This window comes from Microcaecilia unicolor, chromosome 10 (genome assembly GCF_901765095.1).
Source record: "Microcaecilia unicolor chromosome 10, aMicUni1.1, whole genome shotgun sequence".
Classification (NCBI taxonomy): domain Eukaryota; kingdom Metazoa; phylum Chordata; class Amphibia; order Gymnophiona; family Siphonopidae; genus Microcaecilia; species Microcaecilia unicolor.
Genome location: NC_044040.1, coordinates 49538459 through 49562591, shown reverse-complemented (window position 1 = coordinate 49562591; position 24133 = coordinate 49538459). Strand labels below are relative to the sequence as shown.

At 41.0% G+C, this 24133-nt stretch overlaps 1 protein-coding gene across 1 annotated transcript in view; it reads left to right on the top strand.

The window, feature by feature from the left end:
* Nucleotides 1-2271: 2271 nt before the first annotated feature.
* Nucleotides 2272-24133, top strand: part of LOC115479166 (mitogen-activated protein kinase 11-like) — a 61581-nt gene continuing 39719 nt past the window's right edge. Inside the window, exons 1-2 of the mRNA XM_030216955.1 lie at nucleotides 2272-2510; nucleotides 23269-23398. Coding sequence (XP_030072815.1) covers nucleotides 2398-2510; nucleotides 23269-23398 — 243 coding nt within the window. The 5' untranslated portion in view covers nucleotides 2272-2397. The remainder of the gene's footprint in view (nucleotides 2511-23268; nucleotides 23399-24133) is intronic.

Below are 24133 nucleotides of genomic sequence, written 5' to 3'. Positions count from 1 at the left end.
TAAATTCGCCGATGACACAAAATTATTCAGGGTCGTCAAGTCGCAGGAGGAATGTGAACGATTACAGGAGGACCTTGCGAGACTGGGAGAATGGGCGTGCAAGTGGCAGATGAAGTTCAATGTTGACAAGTGCAAAGTGATGCATGTGGGTAAGAGGAACCCGAATTATAGCTACGTCTTGCAAGGTTCCGCGTTAGGAGTTACGGATCAAGAAAGGGATCTGGGTGTCGTCGTCGATGATACGCTGAAACCTTCTGCTCAGTGTGCTGCTGCGGCTAGGAAAGCGAATAGAATGTTGGGTGTTATTAAGAAGGGTATGGAGTCCAGGTGTGCGGATGTTATAATGCCGTTGTATCGCTCCATGGTGCGACCGCACCTGGAGTATTGTGTTCAGTACTGGTCTCCGTATCTCAAAAAAGATATAGTAGAATTGGAAAAGGTACAGCGAAGGGCGACGAAAATGATAGTGGGGATGGGACGACTTTCCTATGAAGAGAGGCTGAGAAGGCTAGGGCTTTTCAGCTTGGAGAAGAGACGGCTGAGGGGAGATATGATAGAAGTGTATAAAATAATGAGTGGAATGGATCGGGTGGATGTGAAGCGACTGTTCACGCTATCCAAAAATACTAGGACTAGAGGGCATGAGTTGAAGCTACAGTGTGGTAAATTTAAAACGAATCGGAGAAAATTTTTCTTCACCCAACGTGTAATTAGACTCTGGAATTCATTGCCGGAGAACGTGGTACGGGCGGTTAGCTTGACGGAGTTTAAAAAGGGGTTAGATAGATTCCTAAAGGACAAGTCCATAGACCGCTATTAAATGGACTGGAAAAATTCCTCATTTTTAGGTATAACTTGTCTGGAATGTTTTTACGTTTGGGGAGCGTGCCAGGTGCCCTTGACCTGGATTGGCCACTGTCGGTGACAGGATGCTGGGCTAGATGGACCTTTGGTCTTTCCCAGTATGGCACTACTTATGTACTTATGTACTTAAAGGCCATATGACCCATCCAGTCTGCCCATCCTCTGTAACCCCTAATTCTTCCTGTTCCTAAGCGATCCCACATGCGTATCCCATGCCTTTTTAAATTCTGGAACAGTCCTCAACTCCACCACCTCCACTGGGAGGCCATTCCATGCCTCCACCACCCTTTCTGTGAAATCCCCTTCTTTCCTCTATCCCCACCTTGGACCCTTGCCACCCCAGGACTTACCAAGGTGTTATCCCTGGTAGGCTAGAGGGAATGGGGCAGGAGTGGTACCCCTGCCCCATCTGGCTCTGGGTTCAAATTGGTAATACTGACCCTAGTAGTAGTCTCATAGGGATCGGAGGGAGAGAGAGGAGGGGAGAGATTGGACCCAAGGTGGACAGATCAAGGGGGTAGGGGGAAAATTAGACCCAAGGAAAGGATTGGAGTGGGGATCAATGGGTCAGGCATCAACCCAGAAGTTATGCAGATGCTGGTCACAATTCAGTGCCAGCACCCACATCTGGCTGCTTAGAGCTATGTGGGCACTGTTATTGACTATTGTATTGTTTTAAAAATATTATATTACCTCAAAAGTATACTTGAACAATGCAATGGAAGTGGGAAAATAATTTCCTGACTGAAATTATCAAGAAAAGGGAGAAACACTTACATATAGACCACCAACCTAGGAATTCAAAGAAAAAAATGGCTGTAAAGGGAAATGAGACTTGATATACCACCTTTCTGAGGTTTTTGCAACTACATTCAAAGTGGTTTCCATATATTCAGGTACTTATTTTGTACCAGGGGCAATGGAGGGTTAAGTGACTTGCCCAGAGTCGCAAGGAGCAGCAGTGGGAATCAAACTCAGTTTCCCAGGATCAAAGTCCACTGCACTAACCACTAGGCTACTAAAAATCAGAAATCATATTAGAAATATTACATTACAAACATCACTGGCCAGTGCCTTCCTAGGCTCTGCCAGTAGCTTAACTTTTAAGCCCCACCACTGTTGTCCTAAAATGAGAGACCTCATAATATTAAGAGTTAAAAAGAAAATCATAATTTTGTTGGACAAGATGGAGCAGCCACTGTGAAGTAGGAGCCTGTACCAACTCCTCCACTTCCCTTTTTTTTTTTTTTTCCTTCTTACAGCGCTCCATCCTATGACCCCTCTGCTTTCCCAGGCCCCTTTCTCCAGGACAAGCGGCTTCAAGGCTAGCTCCTCCCCTGACCATATGGGCCAGCAGCAGCTTTTCCTCTGTCTCCGCCCCCTTCCAAGTCTCCGCCTCCGTCCCCATTCATCGGCTTCTCTTTTCCCCTCCCCCCGCAGCTTGGTCCCCTCTGCTGTATTTTCCTCCTGGTTGGCACTAGTGTGTGTGTTACGGTGCTGTTTTCAGAGCCACCTGCTTCGCCGCACGGGACCATGTCGGAGCGCGCAGGCTTCTACCGGCAGGAGCTGAACAAGACGGTGTGGGAAGTGCCTGAGCGATACCAGAACCTGACGCCCGTGGGCTCCGGGGCCTATGGCTCAGTATGGTGCGTACTACTGGGAAAGGGGGGGGGGGGGGGGAGAGCAGGTAGTTGGTGATGGTGCCTTCGCGCTGTGGAGGTGGAATTGGGTAAAAGAAGCGCGCGCCTGCCCCCCTTCCCGCCACGAATCCAGTGAGCTCCCTTCCCCCACCCCCGGGGCAGTTCGCACAATAGGAGGCTGCACGGCAGACGCGAGGCTGGGGATGCAGTTGCTCCGGCTTCCTTCCCCCTCCCTCCCGCGGGCAGCACAGTGCTGCAGTGCACTAGGATCTTGGAGAGGAGGGGGGGGAGAGGGGAAATCGGATGCCAATAATCGTAAACTTTACTGCTTTTTCCCTTCTGGGTAGGGGTGGCTTTTCTTTTTCGGATTCTCTCTCGGTGCCGCTTTTTGATAATAATGATAACCTCTTGGTGATGCTTCTCTGCACATCTAAAGGGACTGCATTAATTTGTCGGAAGCTGGCGAGTTTAAATAAGGGAGACCAACTAAGTTATTAGCGATACTTTTACATCTGTGATATGGGCTTATTTTAGGAAACTGTAAGCTTGATCCGTAACAATCGGTAAAATAAAGTTTTGGAGAGGCAGAGGCAGGTATAAAAGAATTATTAGCTGGTACAGTCGAGTCTGGCTCCCCCCACCCATCCTTCCTTCCTTCCTTGTCTTTTTAAGTTTGAAATAGGATCTATGGATATGTTTGGGAGTAATAAAAATGGTACTAGATGTTTCCGTTGCCAAGGTAAAAGAAGGTACAGACCATCCGCTATGGGGCACCTGGGTAAAAGTTTGCCCAGAACTTCTGTGCAGAGTCAACAATTCCATTAAACCAGTTTAAAAAAACAAAAAAAACAACAGGCTGGCCATGTTGAGAGAACTCAAATATGAAAATTGGTGTGCCTAAGTGTGTTAGAATCTTGTTGGGCTAGATGTAAATTCTGGTGGGGCACTTAGAATAGAGTGGGTTGTACTGAATAGTTATTAAAGTACAGTGATTATATGATGTCACAAGATGCTTGAAGTAGTGAGTGTACAGGGATAATGAATACATTTGTACAATCTGATGTGTGTTTCTGTAAGAGCAAAGAGATTCCAGCTCTGTTTATGTTGTGGACTTCCTGTCTTTCTAATGTTATACTCAGATTTCCAGGATGTATTAAAGAAAACATCCAGGCTATTGGGGGGGGGGGGGGCACTTTTATTTATTACTTTTATAAGCCTAGTTGTATCTTATATTGTAACATCCAGCAGAGTGTTCTGTGTTTTAGTTCATTACCCTGACTGAAGAAGCATAAAATGTTTCCTCTTTGTGAATCCTCTGAACTAGGTCAGATGGGTTTTCATTAACTGTATGCGACACCTATCAGTGGGGTTATGGTAACAGTTTCAGTACATGACCACCTGTTAACGAAAGTAGTCATTGGGACCTGCTCCTCATTCAGTAACTTGTTACTGTAATTAATCCTCTCTATTCCTCTGTGAACAGTTTCATTTCCTGTAGCTCAATCCTGCCAAGCCAGATCCCCACAGACAAGTTTCTTGGGTGTTTTCATAGAGTAATTAGACTGAGGCCTGCTAGGGCCTGGTTTAAACACTACAATCTCTTAAGATCTGCAGCAAGCTTGAATGGCCATAGCATAACATTTCATAGTTAGTATAAGATCTGTTGTACTATGATATTTGTAATTTATGTCCTAATTATTTACTGCTAACATACAGGATCAATTGTAATTAATAGGCTAGCTCAGTAGTTCAGCAGCAGTAGCCCTATGCGTTGCTTTGCAGTGGACCCCTCTGTGAATTTTGCTTTTTGAAAAGGTCCAGCTTTTCTCTTCACAGGGTAGCCAGGGTTGAGGATACTGCAGAGGCTACATTAATATACATTAGATTGTAAGCTCCTTTGAGCAGGGACTGTCCTTCTTTGTTAAACTGTACAGCGCTGCGTAACCCTAGTAGCGCTTTAGAAGTGTTAAGTAGTAGTAGTAGTAGTAGTAAATCCCTCTTATCAATAGTTCTCGCACGTGCTGTCTCTCTCTGGGCCCCTCCCCCACTTACATAAATCTCTTGCTTCCACATGCAGGTGTAGTTTTATTTCAATCCCTACCCACTGTAGGTACACGCTATACCTTAGCTCTCACAAACTCCCCAAGTACTTGCAGCACTATAGCGCTCTCTCAAATCCATTTCCTCCTTGCATACCACCTCCCCATAATTCATTGGTGAATCCCCCCAATATACTTCTACCACTCTCCCCACTCCCTTGTGGTATATCTGGCACAGGCACAAACCCTTGGCACTTCTGGCTTAACCCCCCCCCCCCCCCCAGTACCTCCAGTGTGCATTCTCTCTCCCATGGCACCCTCCGGTTTGCCACCCCGTGTTCTCTTTCTCTTCCTTCTCAGCACTCTTCAGCACAAGTAGAGGAAAGGGAGAGTGGTTACATGTTGACCACATCCTCCTCTGCCAAGCTGGGTCTGACTGCTGACTTTGAACCACACAAGATACAAGATCCCCATGTTTCTAATTCAGCAGTCAGACCCGGCAGAGCAGGAGAAAGCAACCCAACATGCAACAACTCTCCTTCTCTGCTTGTGCTGAAGTACGCTGGAGGGGGGGATAGGAGATAAGTAGGGAAAGTCTGGGTGGGTTTTGTAGGATGAGGGGTGTGAACCACAGGTGGGGGTGAGAGTTAGTTATGTAAGTGGAGGAGGGAGGGCAACAGTGTCCATTGCCACTATCTCTTGTTCTTGTGCAGAATTCTGCATTGTGTGGAAGGAGACATCTCTGTTAATTCTGCATTGTGCAGTCGTACAAAATTACCCAGCAGTAATATCCATTGTGTGATGGGGGTGGTTGGGTTCAGCCATTATTCAGTAGAAATATCAGCTGACTAGGGTGACTGAAACCAAAACTACCTCCCCCCCCCCCATGGCAGAAAGTGGATCCTCCTTGGCCACCACCACCCCCCCCCCCACCCAGCCAGCCACAACCCCACCACCTGAAGGCCATCCTTGGCCTACCTTTAAATGCTATGGTGGTCTAGTGGTGTATCTCCCCCCCACCAGGCCACCAAGGCCTACCTTTTAACTGTCCTAGTGGCCTCAGGCAAGAGCAATTCCCAGCCACTCTTTCCCCTACCGGTAACTCAGGCCAAAATGGCTGCTGGAACTTTCCACAGTAGCCTTGTTAGACTGCTGCGGGAGGTCCCTGCAGCCATTTTGAGAATGGAACCAGCATAAACAGGAGTGGTCAGATGGCCCAAGGGGGGCTGGAGAGTGAACGCAAGAGGGTAATGTTTTTGTTTCAGCTGAAAATGCACTAGCACACTTAGCTTTGTAGAGATCTTTCAGCAAAAAGCAATCTCATTCTGCAATATAGTGTTGGTCCCGATGGAGACCCTTTTCACCAACAGTTTCTTCTGGAGACCACACTGTTGATACTCCTGTCACTCTTGCCAGCAAGTCTGGCCTCTCTGTTTAAATGGAGCAGCGCTGTGTGGAAAGCCACAGCATTGCTTGGATGCTTAGAAGTCTGTTGCAGAATGAGATAGTCAGCAAAAGCAAAGTGTGATTTTGACTTTGATACAATTATCATTTGGATTTTGGTGTATAGAAGGTTATATTTTGATTGTGTTTGGACTTTTTTTACAGGAGGTTTTTCTGACTGATAATTATTTTTTCAACTGGTTGCAGTCGAGTGATTATATTATAAAGGTTCATATAACCGAAAGACTGTGCCAGTTTGAGGTCTTTTCCTCTTATTTTTTTTTTTTTGAATGGATAATTTAGGTCATTTGATATATGTTTTTTTTTTGTTTCTCAAGTTTCATTATATTCACTGTTGTACTTGTGAGTGTTTAAGTGAATAAGATCCCGAGTTTTTAATTTTATTGGCTGAAGCCCGACTCTGATTTAGGGTTGGTTTTGGTGCTGAATCCAAAACCAAAATTGGTTGATCGCTACAGCAGACCATTCTTAGTTTGCTTGGTACCAAATTCCAGAGCAAACTGTGGTGTGAGACCTCTAGGCAGAGACCATCAGTGCATTGAAAGGGTTTGTATTTATTTAGCAGAAAGTAACCTATGATGAGCGGTATATCACATTAGAGTAGTTTACAAAAATGGGAAAACAAAAAAAAACCAAACAGAAGACACAACAAGCACAAGTTGCTGTGACAGGAAAATGAACAAAAGGAGGGGAAAAAAATTGCACAGTTCCATCCGATAGACCAGTAAATAAAGAAACAGAGGGTAGGAACAAAGAAAAAGGTGTCCTGTGGCCTCCACCTCTAGGACTTTTAATCGTGTCTCAAGTCTAGGTGGGACAGTGCTCAAGAGAGACTGTCTTATGAAATAGCCATGTTTTAATAGCTGCTTTGAATTTCTTGTGTAAGCTTTCTTGTCATATCAAGAGGCAGAGTATTCCAAAGCAAGGGAGCTACACTAAAAGCAATGTTTGTTGATCTATCAAATGTGATTTTTTTTTTTTTTTTGCATGTGATGGAATAGTCAATTAGCCTGTAAAGATCTAAGGGCTGCCTTCTGGATGCTATAGTATTAGGGCCGAATGTAGGTAGCTTGGAATCTTTGTGTAGTAGGAACAATGCCCAAGAATCAGGTATGAATGACAGCTCATGGTACTGTTAGCCAATAGAGAGGCCAGTTCTGATTGAGCTGCAAGCCAGCTATTGGGCCCAAAAGTTTAAATGAAACATAGGCCAGAAACTGAAAACAGATGAGAGGAAGAAACTTCTGAAGTGTATTGTACTACTTTTTAATCCATGCTGCTGTTCCAAACTGTTTGATCTGCAGTGTAGTCGACAAGCCAGAGAAAGCAGATGGAATGATTTAAGAAGGCAATGAAGCATGGCCAGTTGCTTGGCACCTAAGTTGAGTATTAAAAAATGTCCTGAACACATGAAATCTGCAGAAATCCAAGGAAATAATACACAGAGGGTTAGAGACTGATATCCATGAAGATGGAAAGTAATCTCATGGTGACCATATCTGATGAGTCTAGGATAGTGAACAGTGTTTTAAGGTGATAAGTAGCGCCAGAGGGATGGTAGGGTGCATAAGAGATATTGCTTCTTGTGATCTTGGGCAAGTTACTTAACCTTCCATTGCTTTGGGTACTAACTTAGATTTTGAGCCCTCAAGGGAGAGAAATACTTAGTATACCTAAATATACCGTACCTCACCTTGGGCCAACACTGAAGAAGAGTTTCTGTGCTATTCTAAAACCTTACTCAAAGTTAATAATAAATTTAGAGAGAGAAACAAAAATACAATCTTTCCAAAAATAACTTTCTACATTCAGGCTGATGGTACTTTCGTTACCAAAATACTGTTCAAGTACAGAAAAATCCAGAGGGAAAAAGCCTCAGAACCCTTCCTCCATTTCCGTGTTAAGGAAGAAATAATGGTAGGAATGTGCTTGAACAGACTTGTACCAAGGGGGGGGGGGGGGGGTTGCCTGTGAAGTGATTTTACCCTACACATTCCTACCATTATTTCTTCCTTAACACGGAAATGGAGAAAGGCTTCTGAGGCTTTTCCCCCCTGGATTTTTCTGTACTCTATTGAACACTATTCTAAAACCTGACTGGTAGTAGTGAGGTACAAGTGAAAAGAGTTATGAGCTAAATCCAATAAATCAATACCTTGCGTTTATATACTGCTTACGCCAACAAATGGTCCTTGGCGGTTTACAGAATAAAAAATAACACATGTACAGTCAACATCTTACATAAAAAGAAAAAAAAAAAAACCACCATAATTTTCCTTATGAATGGTCTACGTTGCATAAAATTTTTGAAAAAGATAAATCTTCAATTTTTTCCTAAAAGAATAATAACTTTCCAACCTAAGACCGGTAAGCCTGATGTCAGTGCCAGGCAAAATAGTGGAAGCTATTATAAAGAAAAAAATTACAGAACACGTAGACAAACATAGTCTAATGGGATAGAGTCACCATGGGTTCAGCCAAGGGAAGTCTTGTCTCACCAATTTACTTCATTTCTTTGAAGGTGTGAATAAACGTGGGTAAAGGTGAACTGGTGAGGTGGTTGTAGTGTATCTAGATTTTCAGAAAGCTTTTGATAACATTCCTCATGAAAGACTCCTGAGAAAATTAAAAAGTCATGGGGTAGGAGCAAGGTTCTGGCATGGATTAGGAATTTGCTATTGGACAGAAAACAGAGGATAGGGTTAAATGGTCATTTCTCTCAGTGGAGGAGAGTGAACAGTAGAGTGCTGCAGGGATCTGTAGTGGGACCAGTACTATTGAACATATTTGTAAATGATATGGAAATTGGAACAATGAGTGAGGTGATCAAATTTGCAGATGATTCAAAACTATTCAAGGTTGTTAAAACACGTGTGGACTGTGAAATATTGCAAGAATACCTTAGGAAATTGGAAGCCTGAGCGACTAAATGGCAGATGAAATTTAATGTGGACAAATGCAAGATGATGCATATTGGAAAGAATAATCCAAATCACAGTTACCTGGAGCTAGGGTACACCTGGGGGGCTCAGCGCTCAAGAAAAAGATCTGGGTGTCATTGTAGATAATACGCTGAAATTTTCTGTTCAGTATGCGGCGACCAAAAAAGCAAACAGGATGCTAGGAATTATTAGGAAAAGGATAGTGAATAAGACTGAAAATACTATAATGCCTTTGTATCGCTCTATGGTGCGTTCGCACCTTGAGTATTGCATTCAGTTCTGGTCGTCGTATCTCAAAAAAGATATAGCGGAATTAGAAAAGGTTAAAAGAAGAGTGACTAAAATGATAAAGGGGATGGAACTCCTCATATGAGGAAAGGCTAAAGTGGTTAGGGCACTTCTGCTTAGAAAAGAGATGGATGGGGGGGGGGGGGGTTGAGATATGATTGTGGTGTAGAACGAGTAGAAGTAAATCGATTTTTTTTATTTGTTGCAAAAGTACAAAGACTAGGGGACACTCGGAGAAGTTACATGGCAATATGTTAAAAAAAAATAGAAGGAAATATTTTTTCACTCAACGAATAGTTAAGCTCTAAAACTCTTTGCTGGAGGAGGTGGTAACGGTGGTAAGTGTATCTGAGTTTTAAAAAGTTTTGTGTTATAGGGAGAAATGGCTACCGCTTGTATCTCACTTCAATGTTGTACAGTGATACACATAATTATTGATGTGTCTCATGTCTCTTGCATGCTCTACACTCTGATTTGGCTCCTCCAGCTCCCCTCTATTCTTCCTCTCTCTTTTCTTGCTTTTAACTTAACCTAGACATGGATAGTTGTTTTCACCTGTGAACTCCAGGGTTACTTTTTGCTGTAAAGTGTTATCTGTTTTGTTGTGAGCTCTTGTTTATCTTTGTATTGAAAACTAATAAAAAGAAATTTAAACTAAACAAATTCCTGGAGGAAAAGTCCATAGTCTGCTATTGAGACAGACATGGGAAGCAACTGATTCCCCTGGCATTTGTAGTATGGAGTGTTGCCACGATTTGGGTTTCTGCCAGGTACTTGTGACCTGGCTTGGCCACTGTTTGGAATATAGGATACTGGGCTAGATGGACCATTGGTCTGACCCAGTATGGCTACTCTTAAGTTCTTAAGATCCATAGGCAGAGAGTTCCAAACAGAAACTGATCCAACAGTGAAAGATGACTTCCAATACTTATTATATTTCACTCCACCAGGAGAAAGGAAAAACAATACACAACATCTCTTGAACATTTTCTGTTACCAATGAAAAAAAATAGTTGCAAAGATTAAAAAGGAGGAGCTACACCACACATTACTTTATGAACAAAGCAAAGCATTTTGAACAGTATTCTGGTGCATATAGGAAGACAGTGACAGGACTTCATCAAAGGAGACACATGGTTGTATCTAGTGGGTTGAAAAATCAGTCTTACTGCTGTGTTTTGAAGCAGTTGCAGTTTAGATGTCAATTTCTGTGGCAGTCCAAAATAGACTGAAGCAATAATTGAAGACAGATAAAACCATCACCTGAACAAGCAGAGCAAAATCTTTTTCATAAAAGTTTGAGCAAATAGATCTAAGCTGCTTTAATAAAAAAAAAAAAAAAGCCCCACTTTGACTACATAATTAATTTGGGTCTCAAAAGAAAGGGTTAAATCCAGAAAGATTCCTAATATTCGAGCAGCTTGAACCACTTTCAAGAGAGAGAGAGTAACTATTTGAGGACTATCAGTCACGATGTTACTAAACCAGGTGGTATATATAACTGGTAGAAAGGAAGAGGTGGTAATTCTTTTATACAAATTATTAGTGAGACCTTGCGTATAGTATTATGTCAGCCTCCATAACACTATAGATACAATTGAAGTGGTGCAGAGAAGGGCTGCTAGAACAGTGCGTGTTCTGCAGCAGAAGCCCTATGAGATGAAATGTAGAAGAGTAAAAATGTACACCCTAGCAGAGAGGTGAGAGAGGGTGATATGACATTCTAAAACCTGATGGGTATCATTCATGGGGAAGCTCCGGCCTATATGTCAGAATTATGGACTTGCCTACCAGGAACGCAAAAAGATCAGCACGCACATTCCTCAATCTCCACTACCCTGATTGCAAAGTGCTAAAATGTAAATCCACATACGCGACCAGTTTCTCATACATTTGCACGCAGCTATGGAACGCACTACCGAAGACCATAAAAACAACACAAGACCTAGCTAGCTTCCGAAGGCTACTGAAAACAGATCTGTTCAAGAAGGCATACCATAAACATCCATCTTAAATACTAAATAATAAGACTTTACATGACCTAGACATAACTGAAATCTTTCACTGAACTGGTTAACCTCTTTGCCATTAATGAACAAGCACTACCACTTTAATCTTTATGTAGAATAGGATCTCTCCATAGTCGATGACCTAATGTATGCTACAATCCAATTTATTACTCAGGAACCTTCGAGCATCACCATAATATATTCTTCCTTACCATGTATACATGCACATGATATATATCTATACCATGATGTGTTCCATATATGCTATGTTCCATGCATGTTACCATGTATGTATGCACCTTAACGCAATACCATTTGTAATTCTGTTACCTGGAAATGGCAACTGCCATTACGGCAAATGTAAGCCACATTGAGCCTGCAAATTGGTAGGAAAATGTGGGATACAAATGCTACAAATAAATAAATGTGTATTAATAATCCTTAAAAGTAAACCTGCTTCAAAGGAAAGGAAGCTGTAGAATAGAGGTCATGATATGAAGCTCCAAGGGAGTGGATAGATGAGCAATGTAAGGAAATATTTATTCAGAGAGGCTGTTAATTCCTAAAATAGTTTGGGCTGGCCTAAACATCAGGCAAACTAGGGAGTCATCTAGGGCAGAAGCTTCTGGGAGGTGGCAAACAGCAGATGCACTTACAACCAATCAATAGATTATGACAACCACACAGACTCAAAGGAACCAACAATACCTTTACCTGCAGTGTGGGCAAGTTTCATTCAAATAGCTCATTGACCCGAAAGTTGTCCTTGTTGTGTATATCTATGCATACAAAGTTTAGTATTTAAAGGTGTATCCAATTGTGTTTTTATAAGATTGTACTGGGAAATGATGTTGGAATGATCATGATTGAGTTTAATTATCAGAAACCCAGGAGTGGTTTTAAGGACCTGAAAGTTTAAAAGTGGGGGGTGCAAGGCTAAAGGTTCATCTAATACTCGTGCATCAGCCCAGAAAACAGAACAAGAGGCTCGGAGAATGTGGGATAAGCATAGAGGATCCTTAGGTGCCAAAACTGGAGGTAGCAAATGGGGCAGGAAGAACTTATGGCAGAAGTATAATGTGAAATGTTAGAATCCGAATGCAGGCATCCATGTGGTTGGATTTGTCTGATAGGCTGTGATCCAAGGTCCTTGGTTTTGCAATTCTTCCCTGATGGCATCTTGAGGCTGGAGGAATTGTTTTGCTTGCTCGGCTCGTAGAAGTAATTAGCCTTGTAAATTTTAAATTTGGGGGTGGAAGGGATAGGACTTAAAGATAAATAATAGTTGCCATGAACTTTAGACTGCCTATCTACCATTCTAAATGGTTCATGAGCAACATATGAAATAACGATCATATAAGTAAACATTGTTAATTTTAATTGGGTTATTGTGTATGCCAAAAAAATATAAAAGCATAAACTACAATCAAATAACACAGTTAGTCCAGGAAAAAAAGAAGCTGTTCATTCATTGGGAAATCCTGTGCGAATTGAAAATCCTAATGGAAACACAGGGGCTTACTTAGCCAGGTCTATCTGGCAGGCTGCTGATGGGGCATATGAGGGTAGATGATTAGCTTGTGGCTATATTATCACTGGCTATCTGAAATGTTGTGAAGCTTTGTGTTTAGGCATGGGAGAGGAAGCAATTGGGGATCTTGGATGTGCTGATATCCAAGTTGGGTTACAAAGAAGGAAGACAGATTGCCCTGTGATAAGTTTTAATCGGTGGTCACACTTGTAGGCAGGTAGCTGGGATATTGTCCCCTTAGCAGTGTGGCAGAATAACTGGATAGATTGGATGGGCCAGAAAGGCTTTTACTGCCATCAGCTTCTGTGTAAATGTTTCATAGCCCAAAATAGACAATAGTAGATGATTTGAAAGTCAAAGGTTTGAATCACTCCATACCTGAATAATAGGTAACATTTTATGCAGGTAGATCTGGTCATAATTAGCAAATCATTATCGGTTTGCCCTAATTAATTATAGGTTAAATTGTATGTACCATAGCAATTCATTTTAATATAAATGACTCATGTGCATAAATATTACTGAAGGAGCAACACCTTGTGATTATCATACATATAAATTGCTGTACATGTCATTGGTTTGATTCATAACATTTTATGAGACAATGTATGGGCGGTACAAGTTTAACTGTTGGATAAATGATAATAGCATTAATATTGCATGATGTTTCACATATGTGTAATATAGAACATTCTTTTATAGAAAATGCATTTATAACACAGCATAGGCTTAAAATTCCTTTGTTCTAGTTGAATTTATTATTTTATGCAACTTCTTTTCTTGGTATCTTTCTAGAGCAGGGGTTTGGTTTTCACCACACGCCCAGCCATTCAGTTTTTCAAGATACCCACAATGAATATGCAGGAGGTAAATTAGGTTTGCATACGATGGAGGTAGTATGCAATCTCATGATACTGTATTGTAAAATTGGATTCTTACAACAAATTACTTTCTTATGCATTATTCTTTATGTATTCCGACTACTACTACTACTTAACATTTCTAAAGCACTGCCAGGATCACGCAGCGCTGTAGAATTCCTATGCTGTTTATTGTGAGCCACATTGAACTCAAACTTGTTTGGGATATATGGGCCCATATGTTGTTAAGCAGAACCATTTTGAACTGATGCTGTGGCTACAACTGGAGAGCCAAATTGCAATACGTTAGAATAATCAAATAGTAAAAATGTCAAAGTTTGCAAAAAAAGTTCTTTAGTCCTGTGAAGTCATCAATAATTTTAACTGTTGGAGAAGGTGTAGTTAGAAAAATGAACCTTTAATAACTTTCTTGATTTGCATATTCATTTTAAAACTACATTATTCCTAATAACCTGAAAACAGCCATCTGCAAATCAGGTTTCGAAAATACCGATTTGGACATTTTGAGAAGACATCTGTCCAAATGGTGCTTTGACGCTTTTTGGATATTTTTCTCTTTCAAAAATTAGCTCCATAGTAACCTATGGAACTTTGGAAGTCTAAGTGCTTTGAAAATGAACCCAAAAGTGTATTATATGGGGAATCCTTCATATCTCACAAATTTAGTCAGACCTTACACTCCTGCCTGCTAACTTATGTCCCTAGTTCCAACAGATTGGTTATACCTAACCTCAGGCAAATTTTTTCCTGTCTGGCGCATTCCCTTTGGAACAGTTTTCCGGGAATGATGTGCTCTGAACAATCTTTTAAAAGGTTTAAAGCCCTTTTTTTTTTTTTTTTTTGAGCAGGCCTTCTGTTAATGTTCCTGTCTCTTTAATCGCTGGCATGTCTCCTGGCTTACAGCTTTTGTGTGTATGGGCTTGGATGAACATATTGAGTGAATGTTTTTGTTTTCTTTCCTATCTGATTTTGTCATTCCTTTCTATTTTTAGATGCTTGTTTTTAATGTAAACTGCTTAGATCTTTCACTGTTGGTACTTGGTGGTATAACAAGTTTTTAATAAACATAAACATGTAAATCATGACTTTGGCTGCACTCTGCCCATATTCCATGCCTACGCCGGAGCTAGGGTAATTTTTATCGGAAGCATTTTATGTATTTATTTGTTGCATTTGTATCCCACATTTTCCCACCTCTTTGCAGGCTCAATGTGGCTTACAATACATCATGAATTGTGGAAATATATAAGGAAATATACATTTAATATAACAGAAGGATTTTGGGTAACATGATAATGATAAAACATGATGATAGTTTAACAAACACATATTGTAAGGCAGTTCTGGATATATGTATAGGAGTTCATATTTGTTGATCTTTGTTGTATGCCTTGTTAAAGAGATGGGTCTTCAGTAGTTTGTGGAAGTTAGATCATGGATCATTATTAAGTTGCGCGATAGCGCGTTCCAGAATTGTGTGCTCAGGTAGGAAAAGGTTGAAGCATGCGTTAGTTTGTATTTTAGACCTTTACAGTTGGGGAAGTGAAGATTGAGGAATGTGCGGGATGATTTTTTAGCATTCCTGGGTGCTAAGTCTATCAGGTCTGACATGTAGGCTGGAGCGCCTCCGTGAATGATTTTGTGAACTAGGGTGCATATTTTGAACGTGATGCGTTCTTTAAGTGGGAGCCAGTGTAGCTTTTCTCGCAGGGGTTTAGCACTTTCATATTTTGTTTTACCGAATATGAGTCTTGCTGCTGTGTTCTGAGCTGTCTGAAGTTTTTTAATTATTTGCTCTTTGCAGCCAGCGTACAGTGCATTGCAGTAATCTAGATGTGTATACTGGTATATATGGGCAAAAAAGTTTTCACAAAACTTACCCCTGCAGAGTGTAATTCTGTACCGGGCACCTAGATTTAGGTGCTAAGAAAGCATCTATTTGAATCCTATAAAGAAAAGCATCCTTAACAGTTTCAGAAGAGACCTGTGAGGTAATATTACTGCCTTCTTTCCACTATCGGTTTCCCTCTTTTTGTATCCAAGTATTCTATCCCTGATTGCTGTGTCATGCTGCCTGTTTGCATTGAAGTTGTCTCAGATGTTTGGAATATTGGAAGGGAGCCAATGTAATGCCAATTTTTAAAGAGTTTTCCATGGGTGATCCAGGAAATTACAGACCAGTAAGCCTGACATCAGCGCCAAGCAAAATGATAGAAACTATTCTAAAGAATACAATTACCTTACACATGGTTAAACATGGTTTAATGGGTCAGAGTCAACATGGATACGGCAAAGGGAAATCTTGCCTCACCAATTTTAAATTGTTTTTTGAAGATGTGTATGAACATGGATAAAGGTGAGCCGGTTGATGTATTTGTAGATTGTGAGAGAGCTTTTGACATCGGAACATTAAAAAGCTATGGGATCAGAATCAGCGTTCTGTAGTGGAGTAGGAACTAGTAAAGATAAAAACAGAGGGTAGTGTTAAATGGCCAATTCTCCCAATGGAGGCGTATGATTGGATCTGTGCTGGGACCTGTGCTTTTTAACATTTATAAATGATCTGGAAATGGGGATAACTGAGGAGATCAAATTTGCGGATGACACGAAACTATTCAAAGTTGTTAAATTACATGTGAACTGTGAGAAACTGCAGGAGGACCTTAGGAAATTGGAAGACTAGGTTTCCAAATAGCAATGGGACCCTGTGCTAAAATAGCATGACTTGAGGTAAAATAGCCCATCTGAATGGTAGAGGACAACTGAAACCAAATCTGCACCCAAAATTTGCCAGTGGACCAAAACTGAAATCATTGCGCTCTGGCATTCAGGGGCCTTTGGGGACTTGCTCTCTGGCAGGTGGTGCAAGTCCCCCCCCCCCGGGCCCTCGGCAGAAAGTGGGCTGATTGGGCCTTCTCCAGACCTACCTTTAGATGCATTGATGGTCTGACTATTCGGGGCAGGAGCGATCCAGAGTTGCTCCTGCCCATTGGGACTACTCATTCAAAATGGCTGCTGTGACTTCCCATTGCATCCTTGCCAGACTGCCACTGGAGGTCACAGCAGACATTTTGAGACTGGCATGGGTAAGAGCGACAAGCAGAGTTATTCATTCACCATGGCAGTTAGCAACCTGCGGTACTGAGATATGGTAAGTTGCTTACTCTCATGGTAAATCAAAGTGTGATAAGTAAACAACTTGACCTCCCTTACTCTTTCAAAAAATACAAAGATGAGACACTCCATGAAATTACATGGTAATATTTTTAAAAAATAGGAGGAAAAAAAATATATATATATAATTTTTTATTTTTTTTGTCATACAACGAATGCTCTGGAACTCATTGCCAGAGGATGTGGTAAAACAGTTGGCATATCTTAAAAAAAGGTTTGGACAAGTTCCTAGAGGAAGGAAAAGTCCATAACACCGCCTTGGGTGAATCTCTTCATAAAGGCCATTAATAAATCCCAATAAATAAATAAAGAAGCTGCTTGAAAAGTAGACACGGGGAAAGCCACTACTTAGGGATTGGTAGCATGGAATATTGCTGATCTTTGGAATTCTGCCAGGTACTTGTGACCTAGATTGGCCACTGTTGGAGGCAGGATATTGGACTTAGATGGACCTTTGGTCTGACCCAGTATGGGTATTCTTGTGTTCTTTTCATTCAGTGCCATTTCTACCTCCTAGAAGGTATTTTATCTTCTATAATAGAGCTTGTTTCAAAAAGTGGCCTATTCTCTTACTGCCACTTTTACAAAGGTATGCTAGCATTTTTAGCGCACGCTAATTGTAGATGCCTATAGGAATATTATGGGTGTCTGCATGGTTGGCCTGCACTAAAAACACTAGCACACCTTTGTAAAAGACCCCCTTAGGCAGATATAAAACAGCGCAGTGACAATTGAATAGCTACTGCACTGTTTCTGATCGTTGTGTACAACGTGCAGCATATGGTAAGCAAGAGTAAATAGGAAGTGTAGGATATTATTTGTTTTTTATCAAGTAAAAAAAAATAAATTGTGGAACTCTTCATCAGTGCATTACATGTGCAACCCTTAGGATGCCCATCTTTATCTTTTCTTTGCTTCCTTCACCCATTTAGGTAAGATGCTTGGGATGTGGATCTTCTGTATTTGAATAACCTGTGGTAATCATTTGTTGTATCCCTGTAGTGCTTTGTGTTTATCCTCTTTAGCTGTCTATGCCATATAGCAGGATAATAAGGAGATGTCTTTCGTTCTTTTGCCCTGCCTCTACCTAGCTAGATCCCCCTCTCTTTATTGCTTGGGGCTGAGGTGCTCATTATGGAGCCAGTGAAGATCTTGGGGATGATAATTGATCAAAATCAATATTTCCTTTTGCAGATTTCTTCTTTAGGGACTTCGATTTTGTCTTTGGCATACAGTATTTGGATTTAACATCTTTGAGGATAGTGTTGCATGCTCTTATGAGTAGAGTGGATTACTGTAATTCAGTATATTTGGGTATTTTGAGGGTTTAGTTTAGAATGCAGTTGTGAAACTGCTGTACCAGAGCTAGGTGGTATGAGCAAGTTATGCTTCTGTTTATAGTGGTGGGGGTTACTACTACTATTTAGCATTTCTATAGCGCTACAAAGCATACGCAGCGCTGCACAAACATAGAAGAAAGACAGTCCCTGCTCAAAGAGCTTACAATCTAATAGGTTTAAATGTAAGGTACTGGTGCTTGCTTTTCAGACTTGTTATGCTAGTGTTCCTTTCTTTACCTTCTCTTTCATCCTCCCTTATGTGCTAGTGAGAGCTTTGTGATCTTCTCTTACTTTTCTTATTTCTTACAGGTCTTCTAGTCTGCAAATACCAAAAATAGTTCATTGCGAACTACACTCAAAGGTCTAATAGAGGCAGTATTCCAGAAGTTGCAAAACTGTCAACAAAACAATATCTAAGCATAGAGTAGTGAAATATTAAAGGTGTTAACAATAATAGTGATATCTTTCAAAAGGACAACAGTCCAGCGTAAACCATTCAACTCTTTTTAAATAAGGTTTTGAGTACTCGACCCAAAGATTGGTAGTTAGTAAATAAACAGGAGCTCTAAGAGTAACAGATTCCACAATGATGCCACTTGACAGAGAAAAGAATTAAACCATCTTCTTGATTTGATCTAACGATGAGAACTGTCATGCAAAAATGTAATCAGATCACCCAAATATGATAGTGTAGCACCATAAATGCTAGTACATAATTTAAACCGTGCTGTGGCCTCTACAGGAAGCCAGTGCAATCTTACCAATAATGGAGTAGCAGGCTTAAATCTACAAACCGAAAAAAATCATTGTACTGCCATATTATGGATACGTTTATGCGTCTCAAGATAATCTTGCATCCTCCAAAATAAAATTGCAGAATACAAGACCATCTGCATTTGCCTGACTGGCTCCTGGATTGTGCAATTTTTTTTTGCTTGTTGGTATTAAGAATCTTTTCTTTATATGTTTAACAAAAGGGCTGAAGACATGGTTTGTTCATGAGGTGTGTTCTTAAAACTGAAGAGAGGTTTTTGAGCTTTGAGGATCTTCACAATACAGAAACTGTCTGTTTTACATATTAGTATTTATTTACCACCTTTTTGAAGATATTCACCCAAGGTGGTAGATAGCAAGTCTATATTTTCCCCTTATATCTTTTTCTTGTGAATTGTAACTTTTTCTTGTGGATTTTTTGTTTTGTTTTGAATGTCTCTGATTTTTTTTTTTTTTATATTATGAGTAAATATACAAACTGCCTTGATGTCTTTGAATGGTGTGTGGTATATGAGTGAAGGGTACTAGAGTGTAGCAGAAATGGATTAGAATGTAAGATGGGCATTTCTAGTGGTGCATGATTCTATTCATTTTATTCACATTCTCAGCTCAAAAGTGCATTATAAAATGAGCCAAAATAATCTAAATATGATTCAAAACCAATAGTAAGAAACAATGAATTAAACCAAAAACAATGCAACACAATTTAAAACAAATAACAGAACATATAAACTAGGGGAATAGTAAGAATAAAGGGGAGGATGGTTTCATAAAGGGGGGGAGGATCAGAAGAAAGCATAGAGAGTGATGGGCCAAATGCAAGGGATTATAGTGTGATCACATTTGCAATTTGTTGAGGATGTAGTATTAAAGTACTGTCAATTGAAAATTAAACAAGGCTGACACACCTGATAGGATAAATATCCGAATACTGAAGAAGCAGAAGTTGATGCTTGCTTTATCCTTCACAGTTGTGTTCACTAGAAATGATGGAGGTTCCAGCAGAGTGGAAAAAACCAGATGATAGAATACAGGAGTAACTAGTGGTTAAGGGAGTGGGCTTAGAACTAGGGAAGCCAGGGTTCAAATCCTACTGACACCCCTTACGATCTTGAGCAAATCACCCAATCCTCCATTGCCTCCAGGGCTGGTCCAAGGGCATCTAATGCCTTAGGCAAATCATAGCCTCTGTTTGACTCAAAGCCTTACCCCATAGTCCAACATCTCCCCTTTCCCTTGGCCTGTGCCCAAAGAGTCCAGTATTTCCTCTTCCTTACCCCTCTGCCCATATGGCCAGGGTGTTCATCTTCTCCCTCCCTGCCTTCATGTCCATCTTGCCCTTCCCTGTCCCCCTCCCTAGGTAGCCAGATTCTGTAAACCACTTTGATTGTAACCACAGAAAGGCAGTATATCAAATCCCATCCTCACTCCCTTTCAAGCTCCAATTTATCCATACCATCAGGGGTGTCCAGCCTATTACAAAGTTTGGTATCTTCTGCAAAGAGGCAAACTTTACCAGGTTGCCTTTTGCAATATCATAAGTACATAAGTATTGACATACTGGGAAAGACCAAAGGTCCATCGAGCCCAGCATCCTGTTTCCAACAGTGGCCAATCCAGGTCACAAATACCTGGCAAGATCCCAAAAATGTACAAAATATTTTATACTGCTTATCCCAGAAATAGTGGATTTTCCCCAAGTCCATTTAATAATGGTCTATGGATGTTAAAAAGCTGAACCAAAGATGGAACGTCCCTTTCCTCAGTGTGAAATTCCATTTATACTATCCTCTGTTGTCTTCCACTTAACCAGTTAATTACTGTAGGGCCAATACTCAGGGCACTCCAGTTTATTTTTAAGCCGTCTATGCGGAACTGTGCCAAAGGCTTTGTTAAAATCTAAGTACACCACATCTACCACCACCCCCACCCCCTCCAACTGTTTGTTCACCCACTCAAAGAAATTAATCAAGTTCGTCTGACAAGACCTGCATCTCGTAAAACCATGCTTCCTCGGGTCATGCAATACATTTGATTCCAGAAACTTCACTCTCCTCTGTCTTAGAAGCATTTCCATAGCCAGCTGTAGTTACCCCAACCTCCTCCTCCTCCTCCTGCTGGGTCCATACTAGGCAGGGCAAGAACTGGATCTGGACACAACCAAGCTCAACACAAGACAAAGCAGACACGACAGGACTGGAGGTGGGCAGGATATTGGAGACAAGGCAGGACTGGAGCTTGGCAGGAACTAGGTGACAAGGCAGGGCTGGAGCTTCAAGGCAAGGCCAGGCTCAAGGCTAGGCGGAACTGGAGTCAAGGCAGGCACAGCTGGAACAGGAACGAGGCAGAAACGACAGGAAGACCTTGCAAGACAAGAGACCTTGAAAGCAAGGCCTGAGGACCCATTTTGAGGGCCCCAAAGCACAATCCCAGCAGCCCTTATCAAGGGCACCACCTCGGACATCAGTGAAGGGCATCCCCCAGAGATTCACAATGCAAACTCTTTAAAAGTAGGGCTGCCTGCACATGCACCTAGGGGGAGCAACATCAGCCAGCAGCCCTCCAGGACCGGAGCTGCAGGAGGAAGGCGGGTGCTGCCTCAAGAAGCGTCGTGGGACCCACTCATAAGGACGTGGTGTGTCGGGGCAGGAGTCATGGCAGGGCCGTGACAATCATGTTTTTTTGTTTTAGCTTTAATGTCTAGTATCTGAATACAATGCAGCTGTTGTGAAAAGGGTTTGTTGCCAGCAATGAGATCTTTCCCAATGTTGTCCATTTATGGCACCAATCATTATGGGTAAACTTGTACTCTGTGCATATTACAGTACATAATCATAGAAGCAGGGCTTAATTTCTGAAGGAACAGCCTAGAGCACAGTTCCACCTCTTTGCAGACTTGAGGATGCATTGCGCCTCTCTCCTTTTTCTTTTCTGGTTTTAAACCTTTTTTTACTATTCTATCTATCCTGTTTTTATGATTTTTGTTTTTAATGCTTGTTAATATTTGATTGTATACTGCCTTGCTATGCTGTGCAGGAAAGCTGGTACATTGAAATGTTGTAATAAACCATAGACTCCAGAGCAGTAGGGCTGCTGGGGCGTGAAACGTTGGCTACAGAACTTGTAGAATAAGGTCAGTTGTACATGCAGCGTAATTTAATAATTGACTGCTAACTGGAATTGCCGTTAATAGAAGCTGTGTGTGCAATTTCTGTCACATACAACTTCTAGGAGGGCAATGCTGTGGAAGGGGCATGTCAGGGGCATGCATAGGAGTTAAAGCGCTTAGCTACCAACAGTTAGGTGTGAGCACTTACATCAGCCTTTGACATGGTATAAGTGCTCACATCCAAGGTTAGATGTGAAACTGTGAATTTGCTTTGGTTTTCTATGTTGTCCGCTCTGAGTGGAACTGCTGATGCACTCGGCGTGCATCATCCTAGTTCTTAAATTTTGGCACCATGTATTGAATTTACTCTTGTATAATAATTACCATGCATAAGCAAAGTTACACTATGAGAGTATGAAACGGCATACAATAAAAATGTACAGACATGCAAAATGCATAGAAACAGGACGTCGTAATACTATGGTACCTGGGCAGTGCAGTAACAATATTTGCCATATTCGTGTTACATGGATGTCACATGTCAAGATTATCTGACAACACTAAGTAATTTTTGACACGGGGGGGGGGGGGGGGGAGAAGAATATTTCCTTTCTGGTTAAGCAAATTTATAATAAATATAGGGCTATGATTGATGAGTTGCATCAAAGAAAAATATTTTTTCTACTATACTGCATAGCCTGCATCAGTGCAGAAGAGATGATCGTTCAAAGATACCCTGATAAGCGGCTGCCTTGAAGAGTCACAATTGAGGCTGGCAGGTTATTAAAGAGAGAAAATTGTACCATTTGAATAATCAATAGGTATGGTTAAACTTTAGTAGACCAGACGGCTGCTGCACTGTAACTGCAAAGGGGGTTATGGTCTAGTCACAGACGCCAGGTATTGAAGCCACATCAAGGCTTTAAATTCTATAAAATTGTCCAAAATTAAGGAAGGCAGCTACCAGGTTAATTTCCCTCATGTATTTGTCTCTTGGGGTATTCCTTGGACTCATTTTCATTGGAAAAGGCTTTTGCTGGAGCCTCCCAGAGGAACTCTTATAATATGAAATCACTTTTCTTGTAGTAGGAGGTAATAACATTTGATAAAAAGCCAGTATGTAAACTGTTTGATCTGAAGCATGTTGCAAGTCATTCTTTTATGTTGCATGTGTTGCAAAAGTACATCAAATTATTTGTGTCATCAATTCTAGCTCGGCTTATGATACCAAAACAAGACAGAAGGTGGCAGTGAAAAAGCTTTCTCGGCCTTTTCAGTCTCTTATCCATGCGAGAAGGACTTACAGAGAGCTGAGGTTGCTTAAGCACATGAAACATGAAAACGTAAGTCTTTAGAACTTTGTTGCATTTCTTGAAAGATCTTAATGTTTGTAAGGTGTTTTGAGGTGGAGGCCCATGGCTATACTTACTTAAGGTCTTGTCCAAGCACACAGACTTGTAAAATCTGAAACTGCCAGGCAGACTACACACTTGTATGTTAATACTCGGTACTCCTTCCATCTGAGCAATTCACTTGATCGATTGTAAATGAATCTCCAGTTAGTTGATTAAACAAGAAGCCAAGTCAGACCTTGTGTGGTAGCACTTAAAATACTGCACGCCAGAAACGGTAATAGCCCTATCTGACTGTCAATGAGGGGGCATTTCTGATGCATAAAGCACTTCTGCCTAGGTTGCAGAGAAGTGGAAGAGATGTATGGGCTGAGTGTAATGATTGTCAACGTTTCTACTCCTCAACTCTTAAAAATAAATAAATAAATAAACCTTCAACAATAAAATATGCTTCAATATCCCTCTCATATTAAGGGGATGTCTAGCAGAGACTCCATTGTTGTTGAATTTTTAAACTAGTCCTTTGTTTGGTCTGAATGTCTCTAGAAGTAGAGCAGTAATGATGTTAGACATATCTTATCATTTTCATTTCGTTGCTTGTGCGATGCTGTCTACTTAAGATGTGTGTTAAGAGTTCTAGGCTTTTTATTTTTTTAATGTGTAATGGGTTTGTTTTTTTGTTTTTTGAAAGAGTTTGATAACTGTTAGCCCATTAGGAACAGTGCA